At 40.0% G+C, this 14,710-nt stretch overlaps 1 protein-coding gene across 2 annotated transcripts in view; it reads left to right on the plus strand.

Moving 5' to 3' along the window:
* pcdh17 (protocadherin 17) overlaps positions 1–14,710 on the plus strand; it is a 51,701-nt gene that overhangs the window by 14,163 nt on the left and 22,828 nt on the right. Inside the window, exons 3-4 of one of the 2 annotated variants that reach the window (XM_026378547.1) lie at positions 6,345–6,403; positions 6,837–7,009. In XM_026378547.1, coding sequence (XP_026234332.1) covers positions 6,345–6,403; positions 6,837–7,009 — 232 coding nt within the window. The remainder of the gene's footprint in view (positions 1–6,344; positions 6,404–6,836; positions 7,010–14,710) is intronic. The other variant, XM_026378548.1, reaches the window with a different exon arrangement.

Here is a 14,710-nt window from a genome sequence, read left to right on the forward strand (position 1 = left end):
ATATTCTTGGTGCGCAGTACTTTTGTTTTTTATTGTTGTTAAAATGTTATTTATCTATTTTTTTATGTACTACAAACTTAGTCTCAAATTTAGTGAAAGAATATAATTGTTTCCTTCTGGGTGAACATGATGTGTAATAATAAATATAGTTACTTCAACATGGAATAGGACTCTTATGGTCTCTTTTCAGGCTACCAGCCCAGTGTCGTTTGACTCATATGATGGCTCACGCTCAATTTGGCTTCATTTACTTCCATTTAGCAGAAAATCTAAATAAAAATATGTTGACAGTTTGCCTAAATACAAAGCACCAGTTGTGTGTATTCATTGGCAGCTTATTGTAATCTTTACCTGAGGGGATGTTGGTCAACATCAGACCAGACCAGTAATGTTGTTCTTTTTAGTTAGATAAGGATGATTCATTCAATAATAGCTTAATCAACCTATTAATAAATCAATTACACGTGTAGGAGTTTAAAAACAGATTATTATATATTTTTTTGTAATTTGAGGTAAACAGATTATTCTGTGTAAGTGTCTGCTTATTAAGACACGCTGCCTGAGCCATTTTGTTTATGCAGGATTTAGTTTAGCCCATCATTTGATTTTTTCTGCATCATAAAATAGGCTAGACTAGAAGGATGTGCACTCTCTCAAGAGGTTTGCATTTTATAATTTTCTGCGTGAGTTGATTCTCGAGATGATAATGACAGGTTTAAGAACAGGGTTTAACAACACCGTGTTGACCATCGCTCAGACTCTGGGTTCTTTTATCCCTCAGAGTTTTCATGCTCTTTTACAAATAGCATTGTTGTCTGCAAAATTAAATGACAAACATTAGTACAAGGGATGACTGTGCTTTGTGAAAGCAGCTCTTAGAAAACTGAAAAAACGCTTTCGTAGTTTCATTACTCTTGAAGGCAAATGCAGGTATCCCACTTATACATAATAAAACTACCATAGAATTGTGACCAAAGTACTCATTTGTAGACAGAAGAGATAATTATATCTATGCTTGCTCTGGCTCTGCCTCAAAAGGAATAATAAAGTAGCAGTAACTGCACAGGTTGAAGGAAATCAGCTTTCAAGTAGAGTTTTTGTCACTCTCCCTCACTCTCTCGGTGAAGAGACACAAGCTTGACCACCCCAGTCCTCCATCTGCCTTTTCTTTTTTTGTCTCTTCTCTTTGCTTTTTGCGATTATTTCAGTTCCGACAACTTGTTCAGAAAAACATGTGGTTAGAAAAACAATCTAGTTCTTTCATATTGTCATTTCATGACGTGGTTTTGTTGAGATTGAGGGTGATTAAGGAAAAAAAAAGTAACTGTGACGACTTGATGCTCTCCGCTGTGCTCGTAATAGACATCTCTAATGACACTGTATGGTCAACCAAAATAATAGGCAATCACTGTGAGTGGCTGCTTATTAATTATGAATATTTGTCTTTGCTGGGGGTCAGTGGATATGCAAAGGAGAGGTCATATGTTTGTGTAGCTGTACATCAAAGCCTTTAAAGTACTACTTAACCCTGTTTAATGAAAGAATGATGCCCTATTCTCCACCAGAACAAAATAAACACATGCACACACACTCGCACGCAAACACACACAAATTAATGTTCTGCTATGTTATGAATTATGAATTATGGAAAACCATGATTAACAAGATGAGATGGAGTTAGATTAGGACTGCCTGTGTTGCCAATTAACAAATTATTTTCACAAAAAGGAGTTCTATAAAAAAAAATAATAACAATGTCACTATAGATCAAGCCTGTGGTGACGCTGACACATGTAGATGTGGGAGGCTTTATTGAGTGGATTTAGATTTGTGGTACTGAATCCGGGTTCACCACAGTTAGAAATTGGATGGAGAGGAGAGAGCGTCAATAATAAAGATACTTTAAATGACTGATCGCATTGGTTAGGACAAATAATCAATACGTTCTGATACGGTCTCCAGTGAAATGTAATAATAGCATTGGAAATAATTTTGCTGCATGTTCTCTTGCTTTCCTAGAGAGTTTCATTCCTGTCTAGAAGACATGTATTGGTAATCTTTCTCCAGTATCAGATGTCCATGAATGCACTTTCTCATGGCAGAGAAGGTTTCATGATTGTATTTAGGTTTTCAGACCGCCTTATATCACACAAAGCCTGAGCTTTAAACATGACTCACACAGAATGCCAGCTCACTCACTCATGTAACACTTATGGTGACCTGCCATCCTGCAACAAACATCGTGGTATTGGGGAAACTCAACACAATTTATGCAGGTGACTCACTGTCACAAATCAGTCTGCACAAAATGCTGCTGCAAGGGCTTGTTTATCTTCTGTTGTGGTTTGTCCAGTAAAGAGGGTTGGAAGTCGGTGGAGAATGCAACTGGACTTTTAATGTCAAAGCAACAGGAGCTGATGCCTGCTGCATCTTAACATACTGAGATAATGTGGGTTGTAACCAAACTTCACAGCTGAATACAAACCCCGGTGTTTGGGTCAGAGTTCAGGAGGTTTTTTAAACCACACAATTTACTTTCTATTTCTTTTGTTGTTTGTTTTTGTATTAGTAACAATAAACCTTGGTTTGTGGGCCTTAAATCCTTCCATCAAAATGTAAAATAAAAATGGATTTTCTATAAGATCACCTTCTGAAACTAGAGTACAGTAGCAGCTGCATGGTTCAGATGAATAATCCAACACGGTAGGTGCGAATGCTCACTCCCTGGTTATTCCGTGCGCTGCAAAGAGAAACCTTTTTTAGTTCATCAAGATGAACATGCATGCTCTATCAGTCACGCCTCACGTCATTCTGTCACCTAGACTTGTTCACACTTTGGGAGATGACATTTTATTACTCTTTCTTTACTCACTTCACAAACACAGCTCACTAGATCACTTGGAAGTTCTGTTTTGCTGATAAGTGGACGAATTGCAACCATCAGCAACAAAGGCTAATTCAGACCAACTGCAGTTCGTACTATGACCATGGGCAAGGCAGTCTGAAGTATTCACAGCATGGTGTCAACCTGCTTGACTACATGAACAACATCCGCCTTCAAATCTAAACTTGTCTTCAAATGTGTAAGGGATCTTCTTTGAAAGTCTCCTTAATGAATAAATGTTGTCCAGAATCATTAGTAAGGTGTCCATCCGCACTGATAAGGCCGTGACTGTAATCTGTCTCGTCTCCATTTACCCCCATCGGTGGCACTTCCTTACTCGTCTGAAATTTCTGTGGACCAGACTTTCTTCTGTGTTGTTTAGAAGATAATGGAAGATATTTAGCAGACAGATGGCCTTAAGTTCACTTAAGCCTATTGATTGATTGGTCTGTTATCTCCAGGAAGATGTATAGAACCAGGTAATTAGATTTGATCACTTACAATTGCTCCTCAGCCACTAGGTAATCAATGCAGTCTAATTATTGTCTAGTTTCTCCGCCCCCTTTTTCCCTTTCCTTCTTTATCATTCTCTCACTTTGTTGTTTTGCTTCCCCTTTTCTGTTTTTGGCTTTATTTCCTGTTTTTAACACAGCCTCCTTCACTGCCATGTTTAACCTCAGTTTCATCCTTTACCCACTCTCCCAGTGTTGCTGTTCTTACATCACACTAATAGATGCACAGAACACAGACATCATTTTATCATATTAAAAACTGTAGTCCAGATCTTTTTGACGTACTAACAAGGTTATGGTGGATTTGGAACCACTCGCACCTTGTTACACGAAGAAGCATATGCACTTGCAGGAATACACACAGAGGTCAACGTGTGTTTTTGGAAGACAGTAAAGGACAGATGCATGTATCATACCTAGCAGGGTAGGTCGTGGGAGGGGGGTGTAATCTCATTCCTGTGAATAAAAGAGAGCTGTCCAATGATGTGTGAAAGAGAAGCTGCAATTTGTCCTCGTTCACCACCCCTACCTAAAATATCAAACAGACACACACGCACACACAGACAGATACGCACAAACATAGCCTCGCAGAAATGAACAGTGCTCCAAAATGCACCAACAAAGCCTGAGAGTAGAATAGCACTCCAATATGCTTGTCCCATTTGTCTCAATCGGCCTGCTGTCTGCTTGGTCAGTCTTAGGGCCTCAATGGGAATACTGAATAGAATGCAGCTTTTTGCACTTACTCAGCCTCGCGGTACTTTGTATCTCTCTGACCTTTGTGGTCTTTCTGCATGACACATCATTCAGCAACATTCAATGACAGGCTTTTGCTATTTTCATCCATAGAACCAGCCAAACTAACCTCTGATGAGATCTACACACAACCAATGGATTCATCCTGTATCTCTGAACCGTTAAGGTCAAAGACTCTTAATATTGTAGGTCAATTCAGACTTGGAAACTTTAAAGGTCAAATATACGGACGATGCACTTCAGGTTGGTTTAATTTGTAGGTCAGTTACGTAGAGCTCAGTTCAGTTCCGTTCCGTTCATTTCCAGAAGTCCTGCAAAAGGGAAATGGCAAGAAGAAGGCAAGAAGTTCAATCATGCACCGTAAATTCCTTAATGATACTTGCTGTGCTAAATGAATCTACCTGCTGCACACAGAGTCTAATAATAATATTAAAACCACTGGACATCTACCCAGTATTTATCATCCACCTCTCAAATCACCCTGTATTCATTGTGGGCTCTGACTGACTAAGTACAAAGCAACACATACTGGCTTTTATCGATCCATTAATTGGAAAGTGGCCCGTTGCAGTGAAAGGGCTAGACAGTATAGACAGACTGGAAGAGATGGACGCTTAAGATCAGCCTGGATCCCTAATTGGCAGGAAAGAGGTTTCTATGAAGTGGTGTAATGTGCTTTTTATTGGCTGGGGGTGGGTGGGTGGCGGAACGATGTAGAATGCATGCTACTTTAAGTGCAACATACTTTTTTCACCCCTACTTTGGTAAGATAAAAAAAACCACAGTCATGAATAACCTTCTGTATGAAACTGTGGTTGAATTCCATTTAACATGCCATCAAAAGCACATTTCACATTAAAGTACAGTAGATTTAATTTAGTAATATAGGAAAAAAATGTTGTATGCCTGTAGATATCATTTAGATATTTGGCCTATGCACGCAGGTGCAGAAAGTAAATGAAACCATACAACAATCAAGGAAATTCATTTTCTGCTAGTGTCCTTTCATCTTGATCAGATGCAGTGCTTATAGAGCTGAGTTGATTGAAAAGTATGTCCAAGGATGAGTCCCTGAGGTACAGAAGAGGTCTATGAATATAAAGACTTCTTTCTCCCCTTTTTGTAAAACTCAGGCTGTTGTAATTTCAATGCCAAACGATTTCAAACATTCATTCTTCTCTTACTCTGTGGTCAGATTCCATCTTTTGACATATTCTGTGGGTGTTTTCTTTTAATCTTGGCGAAGGCTGAGGTGGAATTGAGTGTTCAGGTAGAGATAAAGGTGTTGGCAAAAGCATGGAAGGTCAAAGTACTGAGGTGGCCTGTCTGACCTTCAGACATGCTTTTTCATACTGAGCTACCGCAGAGCACGGACGACACTGAAATACTCTATCGACTGTGAGTCAAGCTGTGCATGTGAAAAACCCTGGCACAAGGAGACATTACTCACTAAACATGACATTTTGTGGCTATCAATTCAAGACAGAGCGTTGTGCACAACATAGGGTAATTATTTGTGTTTCTGTGATGAATACAGCTAACGCAGTATGAAAGCTGTTTCTCTTGAAGTTTGTTTCCTGGCTTGTTTTTTAAAGGCTTAAAGTGAAATGAATATCTTTGATTGCTTTTACATTAGTTGTTTTCATTAATCCATGTGGCCCTTTATGTCAATTGACATCATTAAAACCCCATCTTTGATATAATTAACAAGAGAGAGACAAACTGGGGAAAAAGTGCCAGCGTGATTGATCCAGTGTGTAATGCACTGCTGCAAAATGCTGCTGACTGAGGAATGTTTGTGCGTTTTATGCAGTATAGGGTTTGTTCCAGTATGTTGAGGCTCAGAAAGTCAACAGTTTCTTGCATCATTGTTTTGAAAGAACTTGAAAATTAGATTTTAATTTCTTTAGAGATATTACAGCGAGCTTCTATTTTTATTAAGACCAGGAATTATCATTATTGATTCAATTATGTCTGCCAGCTAATTGGCTTCCGTTGAAGGTTAATGAAAAGCCTAAAAACCTGAACAATACAGGACTCACATCTGCTGCATTTTTTTTTTTGCCCCCAACTTTGTCCTCTACCTTATTTTGTTATTCATAATTACTCATATGTCACTAGGAGATCTTTTTTTCAAAGCAGGACTCATTTCTGTAGAGCGCACTACATGCTTTTTTCTCTCTTCTCCACAGACGGACAATTTCCCCTCTGAGCCTAATTATATGGGTAGCAGACAACAGTTTGTTCAAAGGTAAGGGTTGGGATCTATATCCCTCACTACATCTCAGACCTTTGTTTTCTAGTCCTAACACAGTATCAACAGTAACCAAACTCCAGATTAATGATACCGAATCATAGCAGGGAGATGAAGGGCATGTATGTTTAATTAGGTTTAAAAGTGTTCACTAACAGTATTCTGTGTGAATAAAATATAATCGCACACACAATCCATTCTTTTTTTGTCTCAGCTTTAGTCTTATTTCACAGACAGCTCTGCTGGTAAGGCCTTTTAGAAGCATTTTATTACATCCTAAATCCTATTATCATAGCATTCAGGGATGCTCATTAATGTTTTATTTTGTCTCTAAACTTCCACTGAAGGTAAAAAAGAACATCAAATCGTGATGCATTCTCAGCTATACTCTGTGTACGAATACGCTTTGCTTTCTTTCTGATTTGTTTAGTAGTTCAACTTTCAAAGACCCAGAGCGAGCGAGCCTCAGAGACAGTGGTCATGGGGATAGCGACCAGGCTGACAGTGACCAGGACACCAACAAAGGCTCCTGCTGTGATATGTCTGCAAAAGAAGCCCTGAAGTTAAAGGCTACAGGTGTGAAGCCGCCACCTTTGGAGCAAGGTGAGAGCTGCACACACTTGAACCAACTCACTATCAATTCATTTTCTGTGCTGCGTTTATTTCTTATTCGTGACTTACCTGAATGAATCTGAACTTGGCTTCTGTATTCTCCTTTACTTTGTTCTCTACACTTTTATTTAGTGTGGGTCTGAGGGTGTGAGCAAATGTGCATTCTATACACGTCCTCAGTTTATCAAAGCAGACAAGCCCATTATGTTTTTATAAGCCCAACTACTTCAGACTCTCCATTTAGTCCCCCTTTCCTGAGCACCATCTCTGAAACTTTGATAATGGAACATGGAAAATGACTTAGTGAGCGGCAGGCGATGTAGCTTCGTAGTGTGGTGATTAAATATGAATAATTATTCTAAGCGCTGTGGGTCGGGCAGATTACACATGACATGTGTAGAACAATAACTCCCCAGATATGAGTGGTTGCAGCCCTCCTTACCCCAGCCACCTCGCATGAATAGTGCAGGGTCAGGAGAGGCACGAAAGACACAATTATACATAGCTATAGAAGGAAAAATCGGGACAGGAGGTATGGTAAATTTCTCACTGCAGCTTCAACCAGTCATGTACCTCAGCACGGACCATTACCTGCTCGGCAAAACAGATATTTCCACCAGAAATACAAATTCACTAAAGTCTCCACCAAAAAAATATGTGTCTCACTGACTGGATCCAGAAGTACAGTGCTGTGTACCAGACATGGATTCCTTGTAATGGTTGCTATTAATCCAGGGAACAGAAGGGCTGTTTTACTCCTTGTGGAAGGACAATGACAATTTGTGCAACACTCTGTGGTGCAATATGCATGTCTGACTAGACAGCATTTTTTCCCATTTCACTGATTTTTAGAATAAGAAAAAATGCCACACATGTTGGCAAGAGAAATTGGCCAATTAAAAAGCTCCATATGTTTCTCATTTGAAAATGTTCCCATTTAATTGTCCATGAGGGACTGAAAGAATCACACATAACACGCATGACAAAGGGAGCTAAGAGCGTGTTGGACAGTAGTCAGACAGTAAAAAGGCTCCTAATACAATGTTGTTGGTGGATGTGTACAGCTACAGGTTCCAGCCACAGCCGGTCTGTCTACCTCTGTGTGTCGTCTTCAGTATCCTTTTGACAGCCTTGAATAAGAGATTGTCTCACCCATGCGCAAACAGACACACTTGCCCGGTGGTGCTGGAAACTCAGTGAAAGGCTGCAACCTGCCTCTGCCTGTTTCACACTTAATGCCGCCCTCCCATTTATGCTCCACGACTTTTGTTCCACTTTTCCACCTCCCCTTGTTTGGGGAAATCGATTAATGCGAGATTAGACAGTTAACTGGCTGCAGCTGGCTGTGTTTAGCCAATAACATGTGGGCTTAGCTAAGCTGTGGGGGAGGGCAGGGGCAGAAGGCCAAGACAGGATGCAAGAGCAGGGATGTTGAGTGAGGGGTGGTGAACATCACTCTGGCAGTGCTCCAGTGCGTCTTTATTAAGTTGCAAAGATAACAGCTGAGTGCTCAAATACAGCAAATTATGCCTCACTTAGAGTTAATATTGACATGGGAAAACAAAACTATGTTGTGATCTTCGGCTTTTTAAACATACAATGTCATGTTGCCCTGCTTTTTCATTACGTTGTGCCTGGTAAACTCAAGAGTGGCCCCTTCTGCTACTTAGTGTAAAGTATACTCACTCGTCCATGTACAGGCACATGTAATATGCACTCACTTGTCACTATATTATGTACACCTACACTGCAATGCAATCAATACAAGGTTACAATTTCTTAGTTTTAGTTGAAACTGTCAGGAAGGTGAGAATTATACTACATGTTTACTATTGAAGTCATAGTGGATGGTGGAGTCGTACTGGTGTGCATTATATCAACATATTTTTACATCAATTAGTTTTAACATAAATTAGGGGCCCAAAGCAATAGATACGTTGCAAACCTGCAGGTTTGGGATTGCATTAGATTGTACAGGTGTACCTAATTAAGTGCAATGTGAACTGATTAAATCACATATTGGATCTTGATGAGAGAATTATTAGTTTAAAATCTTTACTAAAGTTAGGAATTCTATATTTGTTCACTGAGAATCCTCAACCCATGGAGCACAGTATCTAAAAAAGCCCCCTGTGTGTGAATACATGCACTGTACATGTGAGCACACAGGGATGTACAGTATGTCCTCTCCACGTATATAGCTCTCCCAATTGCTCTCCAGGACTCTCTGCTTGCCTGCCAGGACACCGCGGCATCATTCACTGGCTCAGTATAAAACTACAAGTGCACGAAGCATGTAGTTCAAATCCCAATCAGTCCCCAACACTGTTTCAGTTCTTAACCTTCAGAGCCACTAGGTCCACTAGAGTGTAGCCTGCAGTGTGTTGTTTTCCTCTTGTGCCATCCTCTTTTTTTCTGTCTTATCCTACTTCTTTTTCATCACTGTCTATTTCTACTCTTCTCTGGTAGAACAAACATATTCCCCATCCCCATGCTTGTAATTCATCTTTTCCTCTTATGTTCAGTACAGTTTCTTTCCAGACAACATAATCTGGGCATCTTCACACCAGGGACCAGTAACAAATTGATTAATTAGCCCCACAAATTTGGTAGCAATGTATTAATTAAGCTTAAGTATATCAAATGCATTTTTTGCCAGTTTTAAACGGTGATTAATTGATGCTCCAGCACGCCTGCAGCAGACGTTGATACGGGCTTCTCTGGCTCCAGCGGAGCGGCTGGCAGCACATCGCTTGCCTCTATGGAGATGACTGCCATAGTCCCTATCATGAACAGACAGGCAGCAGTGGTGTAGGGAGATGTTTCCCACTGATAGGGCTGTCCGAGGAAATGGAGAAGGAGGGATGATGGAAGAAGAGAAATAAGATTGTGGAGGCGCGGATACTGTTTGACTGTACCAGCTGACTTATCCTAATTAGCTGTGATATGAGTCTGATAATCAAACCGCCTCCTGCCTTTTTTTAAAGCGAGGCAAAAGTGGAACAGAGGAGAGGGGAGGGGGGAGGAGGATATGATAGTACAAGCAGACAGAGACATGTTCAAATGACAGCACAGTAGAAGATGTGTAGATGTGATGGGTTGTGTTTCCCTGTTATTTGTGTCACCCCCACATTATCCCCCAGCTTGTGAGTAGCTGAAATAAGGGGAAAGCCTTCTTCTTTGTCAGTTGTTCTTACACATGCAAACTTTATGCACAAACACATCCAAACAATAATGAAAATCATATATAGTCACATCATTCATAAGTAAATAATGTTTGCAGTTTTCAATTGTCACTGAGCAAACACTTATTACACTTTAGGTTGACATTTAAGTTATTACCAAAAGTGAAATATTGTTATGCTTTATGCTACAAGAACATGCCATGTTAAATATGGAAGTATTTCATGCGACATATGCCTTGGGGAACGACAAGAGACCATAACAGACTATTTATCCCTTTAGAAATAGGACTGAATTTCACCATATTAATATTATTATTAGCATTTTTAATTAAAAACAGTAGCCAAAACAATCAGCCCAACATAAAAGGTGATTCCACTAATCTATTATTGAGTTCTTGTTAGGGTACACATCACATTCATTAGTCTGTAAAATCATGGGGAAATTAATTCTTTATGTTGTTTTGTTAAATAATAGATCCCACCCAACTAAATATTCAGCCTTTAATCCATCTTAATATTCACTCATCTCCCATTGTGACAGTCTTAATCTAAAAACTCTAGCATTACTGTATTTTTCACGTCCACGCAGTCTTAGTCTTTTCTCCTTATTGGGAGCAATTAAGTTTGAGTCATGAATGAACCTTTGATAAAAAAAAAAAAAATTCAATTCCAAAATTAATTGACTGGTCAGAAGTCAGATCAGATGCCCTTTTCACACTTGTAGCCATGGCAACCTCTATCCTGCTCGTTCTGGCCTTCAATAAACCTTTATCTGACGGTTGGAAAAGGGCATACCAATCAACATCATTCATATTTCATGGACATGGACAGATAAATGCAGAAATGTTTTTCATAGGCTGGGTTGATGTGTAGTACATCTATAATTTGAATGCTTGTGAGTTTCTATTCAAAATGCAGCGCAATCAGCCCTGCTGTGAGTCCACTTATTTATATTTGTTTTGTAATACTTTGGGTACAAATAGTGCACGTACAGTTAGAGTTATTATACAGTACATCAGAATAATGAAATTAATAATGCATGTACATGCAGTTTGGAGATATTTATACTAATAATTCCCATAAAAGTCAAGTGCTTTTGTTACACCTCACCAATTATACCTACCTTATAGCAATTTATAGGAGTGAATTGCTTAATTAATTTGTTTATAGCATTTCCAGTTGGAGCAGGAGAAAAAGAAAAAACACACAGATTTCAGGCACGGCGTGATTGAATGTGGGAAACAAATGAACAAAGCGACACACAATCTGGCTGCTGCTAGAAGACACACTTCTTCTGAAACATTTCCTGTGGGCATTGGATCCAAAAAGTGGGGAGATCTGATCGTGCCACAGCACAGCCAGGACGTGACTGAGTCATATCTTGTGGACATAAATTGAACTACAACACATTTGATTTGAAAATAAATACTAAAGCCAATGGAGTTAGAACTTATTTCCTATTTAAAATAAGTTCCAGCCTTGGTCTTCTCATGAAATGTACACATAGTTCATGGAAATTGCAATAAATACTTTAATTATCACTATCACTACTTATCACTAGTTTCTAAATGTCTCTTATTAACAAGTTTGAGCAATAAACTTGTTCAAAGCCGCTGACACAGTGCGTGCTCCCGAGTGCTCAGAGGGCATTCTTAATGTGCAATCCCTCACAAGATGTTAAAGCAATTGTTCTGCAGGTTAATAGACAAACATCTGCTGAGAGAGAGGAGCTTCATTTCAGCGCATTGTAATTAGTCTCTTTATAAATATTACACTAAACAGGTAGCATATGGAAGAGTCATGGTTTCATGTGATGCTATCACATCTGTCTGTTTAAACCTGATTAATTGAGGCTATCAGTGTACAGCCATTGTTCCAGTGGAGACATGTTGTTGCATCATTGCAATGAGCGCAGCAGCATGAGCAGGAATCTGTGTTACACAGCTCTCATTTGCCCGCTATTTCATTCGCTGCTTGAGACCTCTTTTCATCAGTAATAGCTTATTTTAAATGTACGATTTTTTTAAATCACAAACAACCTTAAAGAATCTATCGGGGGGGGGGGGGGGGGGGGAAGGGAAGGCACTGCTTTAAGGGATACATTAGAAAAACAAGCACCATCTGAAAACAGCAGCCAGATGCTCGTGATTCTTCTCACTCTTTGTGTGAACTATTGGTCAAAGAGGATTTGTCTCTGAGCCTTTCATCTTCTCCAGCTCCTCATCTTCTCAGCTCTCCATGGCCTGTCCCTGGCTGGGATGATAGGCTGATTCATGGCAGCATCACCAGCTACTTTCCTGGTGGGGAAAATGAGAACCATCAGCAATCTGGACTTCTCCAGGATGCATCACTCAAAGTCAAATAAGATTTGTGTGTGTGTGTGTGTGTGTGTGTGTGTGTGTGTGTGTGTGTGTGTGTGTGCGTGTGTGTGTGTGGGTGTGTTTTTGTGCCTGCACTTGTGCCAGATCGTGTGCTCACCCCATTCTTAGAGGATATGGCGGTATCGCACAGCAGTGAGGCGATTTGCGGCTAAGCTAGTGGAATCCTGTGGAAAGCCTAAAATCTTGTGGGGTGAAGGGAGGGGAAATATCACAGTCTTAGGATTTCTTCTCTCTCATTATGGAAGATTTAAAGGGATTAGTCTGTTTTCTTTAATACATGAAGTTTTATTAAATTCCATTGTTATGATTGCAGCTCATGAAGGGTAATGTCCATTCTTGTGTCCTTCCTCTTGTGCCGACTTCGTGTGATATAGGGCTGGGCTGGGCTGGAAGTGGGTTGTGATTTCCCACTAAACCTCCGCCCGCCTGCATAGCGGCGCACCCCCGTGATCCGCATTCAGCAGCTGAAGCCTATCTCAAGCACTGTGGCACCACAGCATTGGTGAGGATTGATGAATATCTCCAACTCCTACCAATTGGGCTATAAATCTCTGACATTATCCCTTCACCTCTGGTAACCGCGGTGAATAATTATGACATGTTTATGGAAGCAATGAGTAAAAATATGTCTTATTTTGCTCTGAGCGCCATTTCAGCCTCTTATCACAGCATCATCGGACTTCTCACCTGAAAATAAAAAGCTGTGCTAGATTCCATCAAGAGCTTGTTTCTCCTGCCCACTTCCAGTAAGACCTGATTCCCCTAAATGCTTACAGCTGCTCAGCCCTGTCTCTTCACACCTCTCTGTAATGAGGACATTACAGGGTATTAATCTGAGTGTGTGCTCACTCATATTAGACACTGAAAAAAAAAAAAAAACACACAAAGCCATTAAATGCTGTGGAATTGTTATTCAAGGCCCATTAAAAAAATGCAGTAGCACTGAGGATTACTCCAGAGTCATGGAGATTTAAAGTTAATCGCTGTTCAACCGTATTGTTAGACTTCATCCACTGTCAGGTCAAGCAAAAACCTCTGTGATATTATATTATATTTTTATTATATTTCAGCTTTCTGGAAAACCAACTGTCACAGGCATGATGTGAAACTATTTTATGCTGAAATGTTGCTCTGTGCCTCTGTCATCGTGCTTGTCAGAGGCCTCGCCTGCAGGTGAATTTGAATTTGTTGGATCTAAACCCTCATTTGGGTGTAATTGAACTCAGAAAGTGAGGCGACGCGGTTTGATTAGTTTGCATATTCCGTGTTTGCACTTAATACATGTACACAGGCGTGCTTGCTGTAAACAAGGCTGGTAACCTACATTGTCATCAAGTGCATGTTGTGTACACTGGTTACAAAACCGGCTGAACTTGCCACACAAATAAAGCTTATGTTCCAGCAAAGCAGCAGCAAGAGTGATGAACTGCTGCAGTTATCAGTGTTATCATCACGACAGACAGGCTTCTGCTCACAGTTGTTCCCTTTGTAATCACATGAACAACAACCTTGTAGTTGTCTATAAATGAAGTTAATTAACATTGTGTGGCTGAGCCCCATGGCAGTGCAGCCTACATTTATTTTTATTTCTTTATTTATTTATTTTCTCTCCAGGCATTAACCTCTCATCGAAAAGCGTTCGTTCAATTTGTGACTACAGCGCGAACAATTAGGATGTTATCGCTGCTTCCGATGCTGATATGTTTTAAGATACGTCGAAATCGGAGCGCGGAAGTGTTGCTGCGGTTTTACTTCAGCTTATGGGGTGGTACCAAGTGAGCTTTTTTTTTTGACTGAAAAACGAGCGAGCAAGCTGAATCAGAATCGGTGCTCTGCAGCCTTGTGCTTGTGTCTGTGTGTTGTGTGAGATACACAGACTGACTGACAGAAATAACTCCTGTGAGCAATCCAAGGCTGATTCGTAAAAGACTGAGTTGATTGGAATGTTTTAGAACATGCTGCTGCCGTACACACATTTGCACTGCCCTTGTGTTTTCTTTGCTACATTAAGAAAATCGTTCTGGGTTCTGTGGATGTTTCTTTTTTTTTTTTTTCTTACTTGCTGCTTTTTTAAACGGAGGAACAGTCGCAATTCAAGTTATTTTGTTGTCACAGCACCTCTCTAA

The sequence above is a fragment of the Anabas testudineus genome, chromosome 3, assembly GCF_900324465.2.
Source record: "Anabas testudineus chromosome 3, fAnaTes1.2, whole genome shotgun sequence".
NCBI lineage: Eukaryota > Metazoa > Chordata > Actinopteri > Anabantiformes > Anabantidae > Anabas > Anabas testudineus.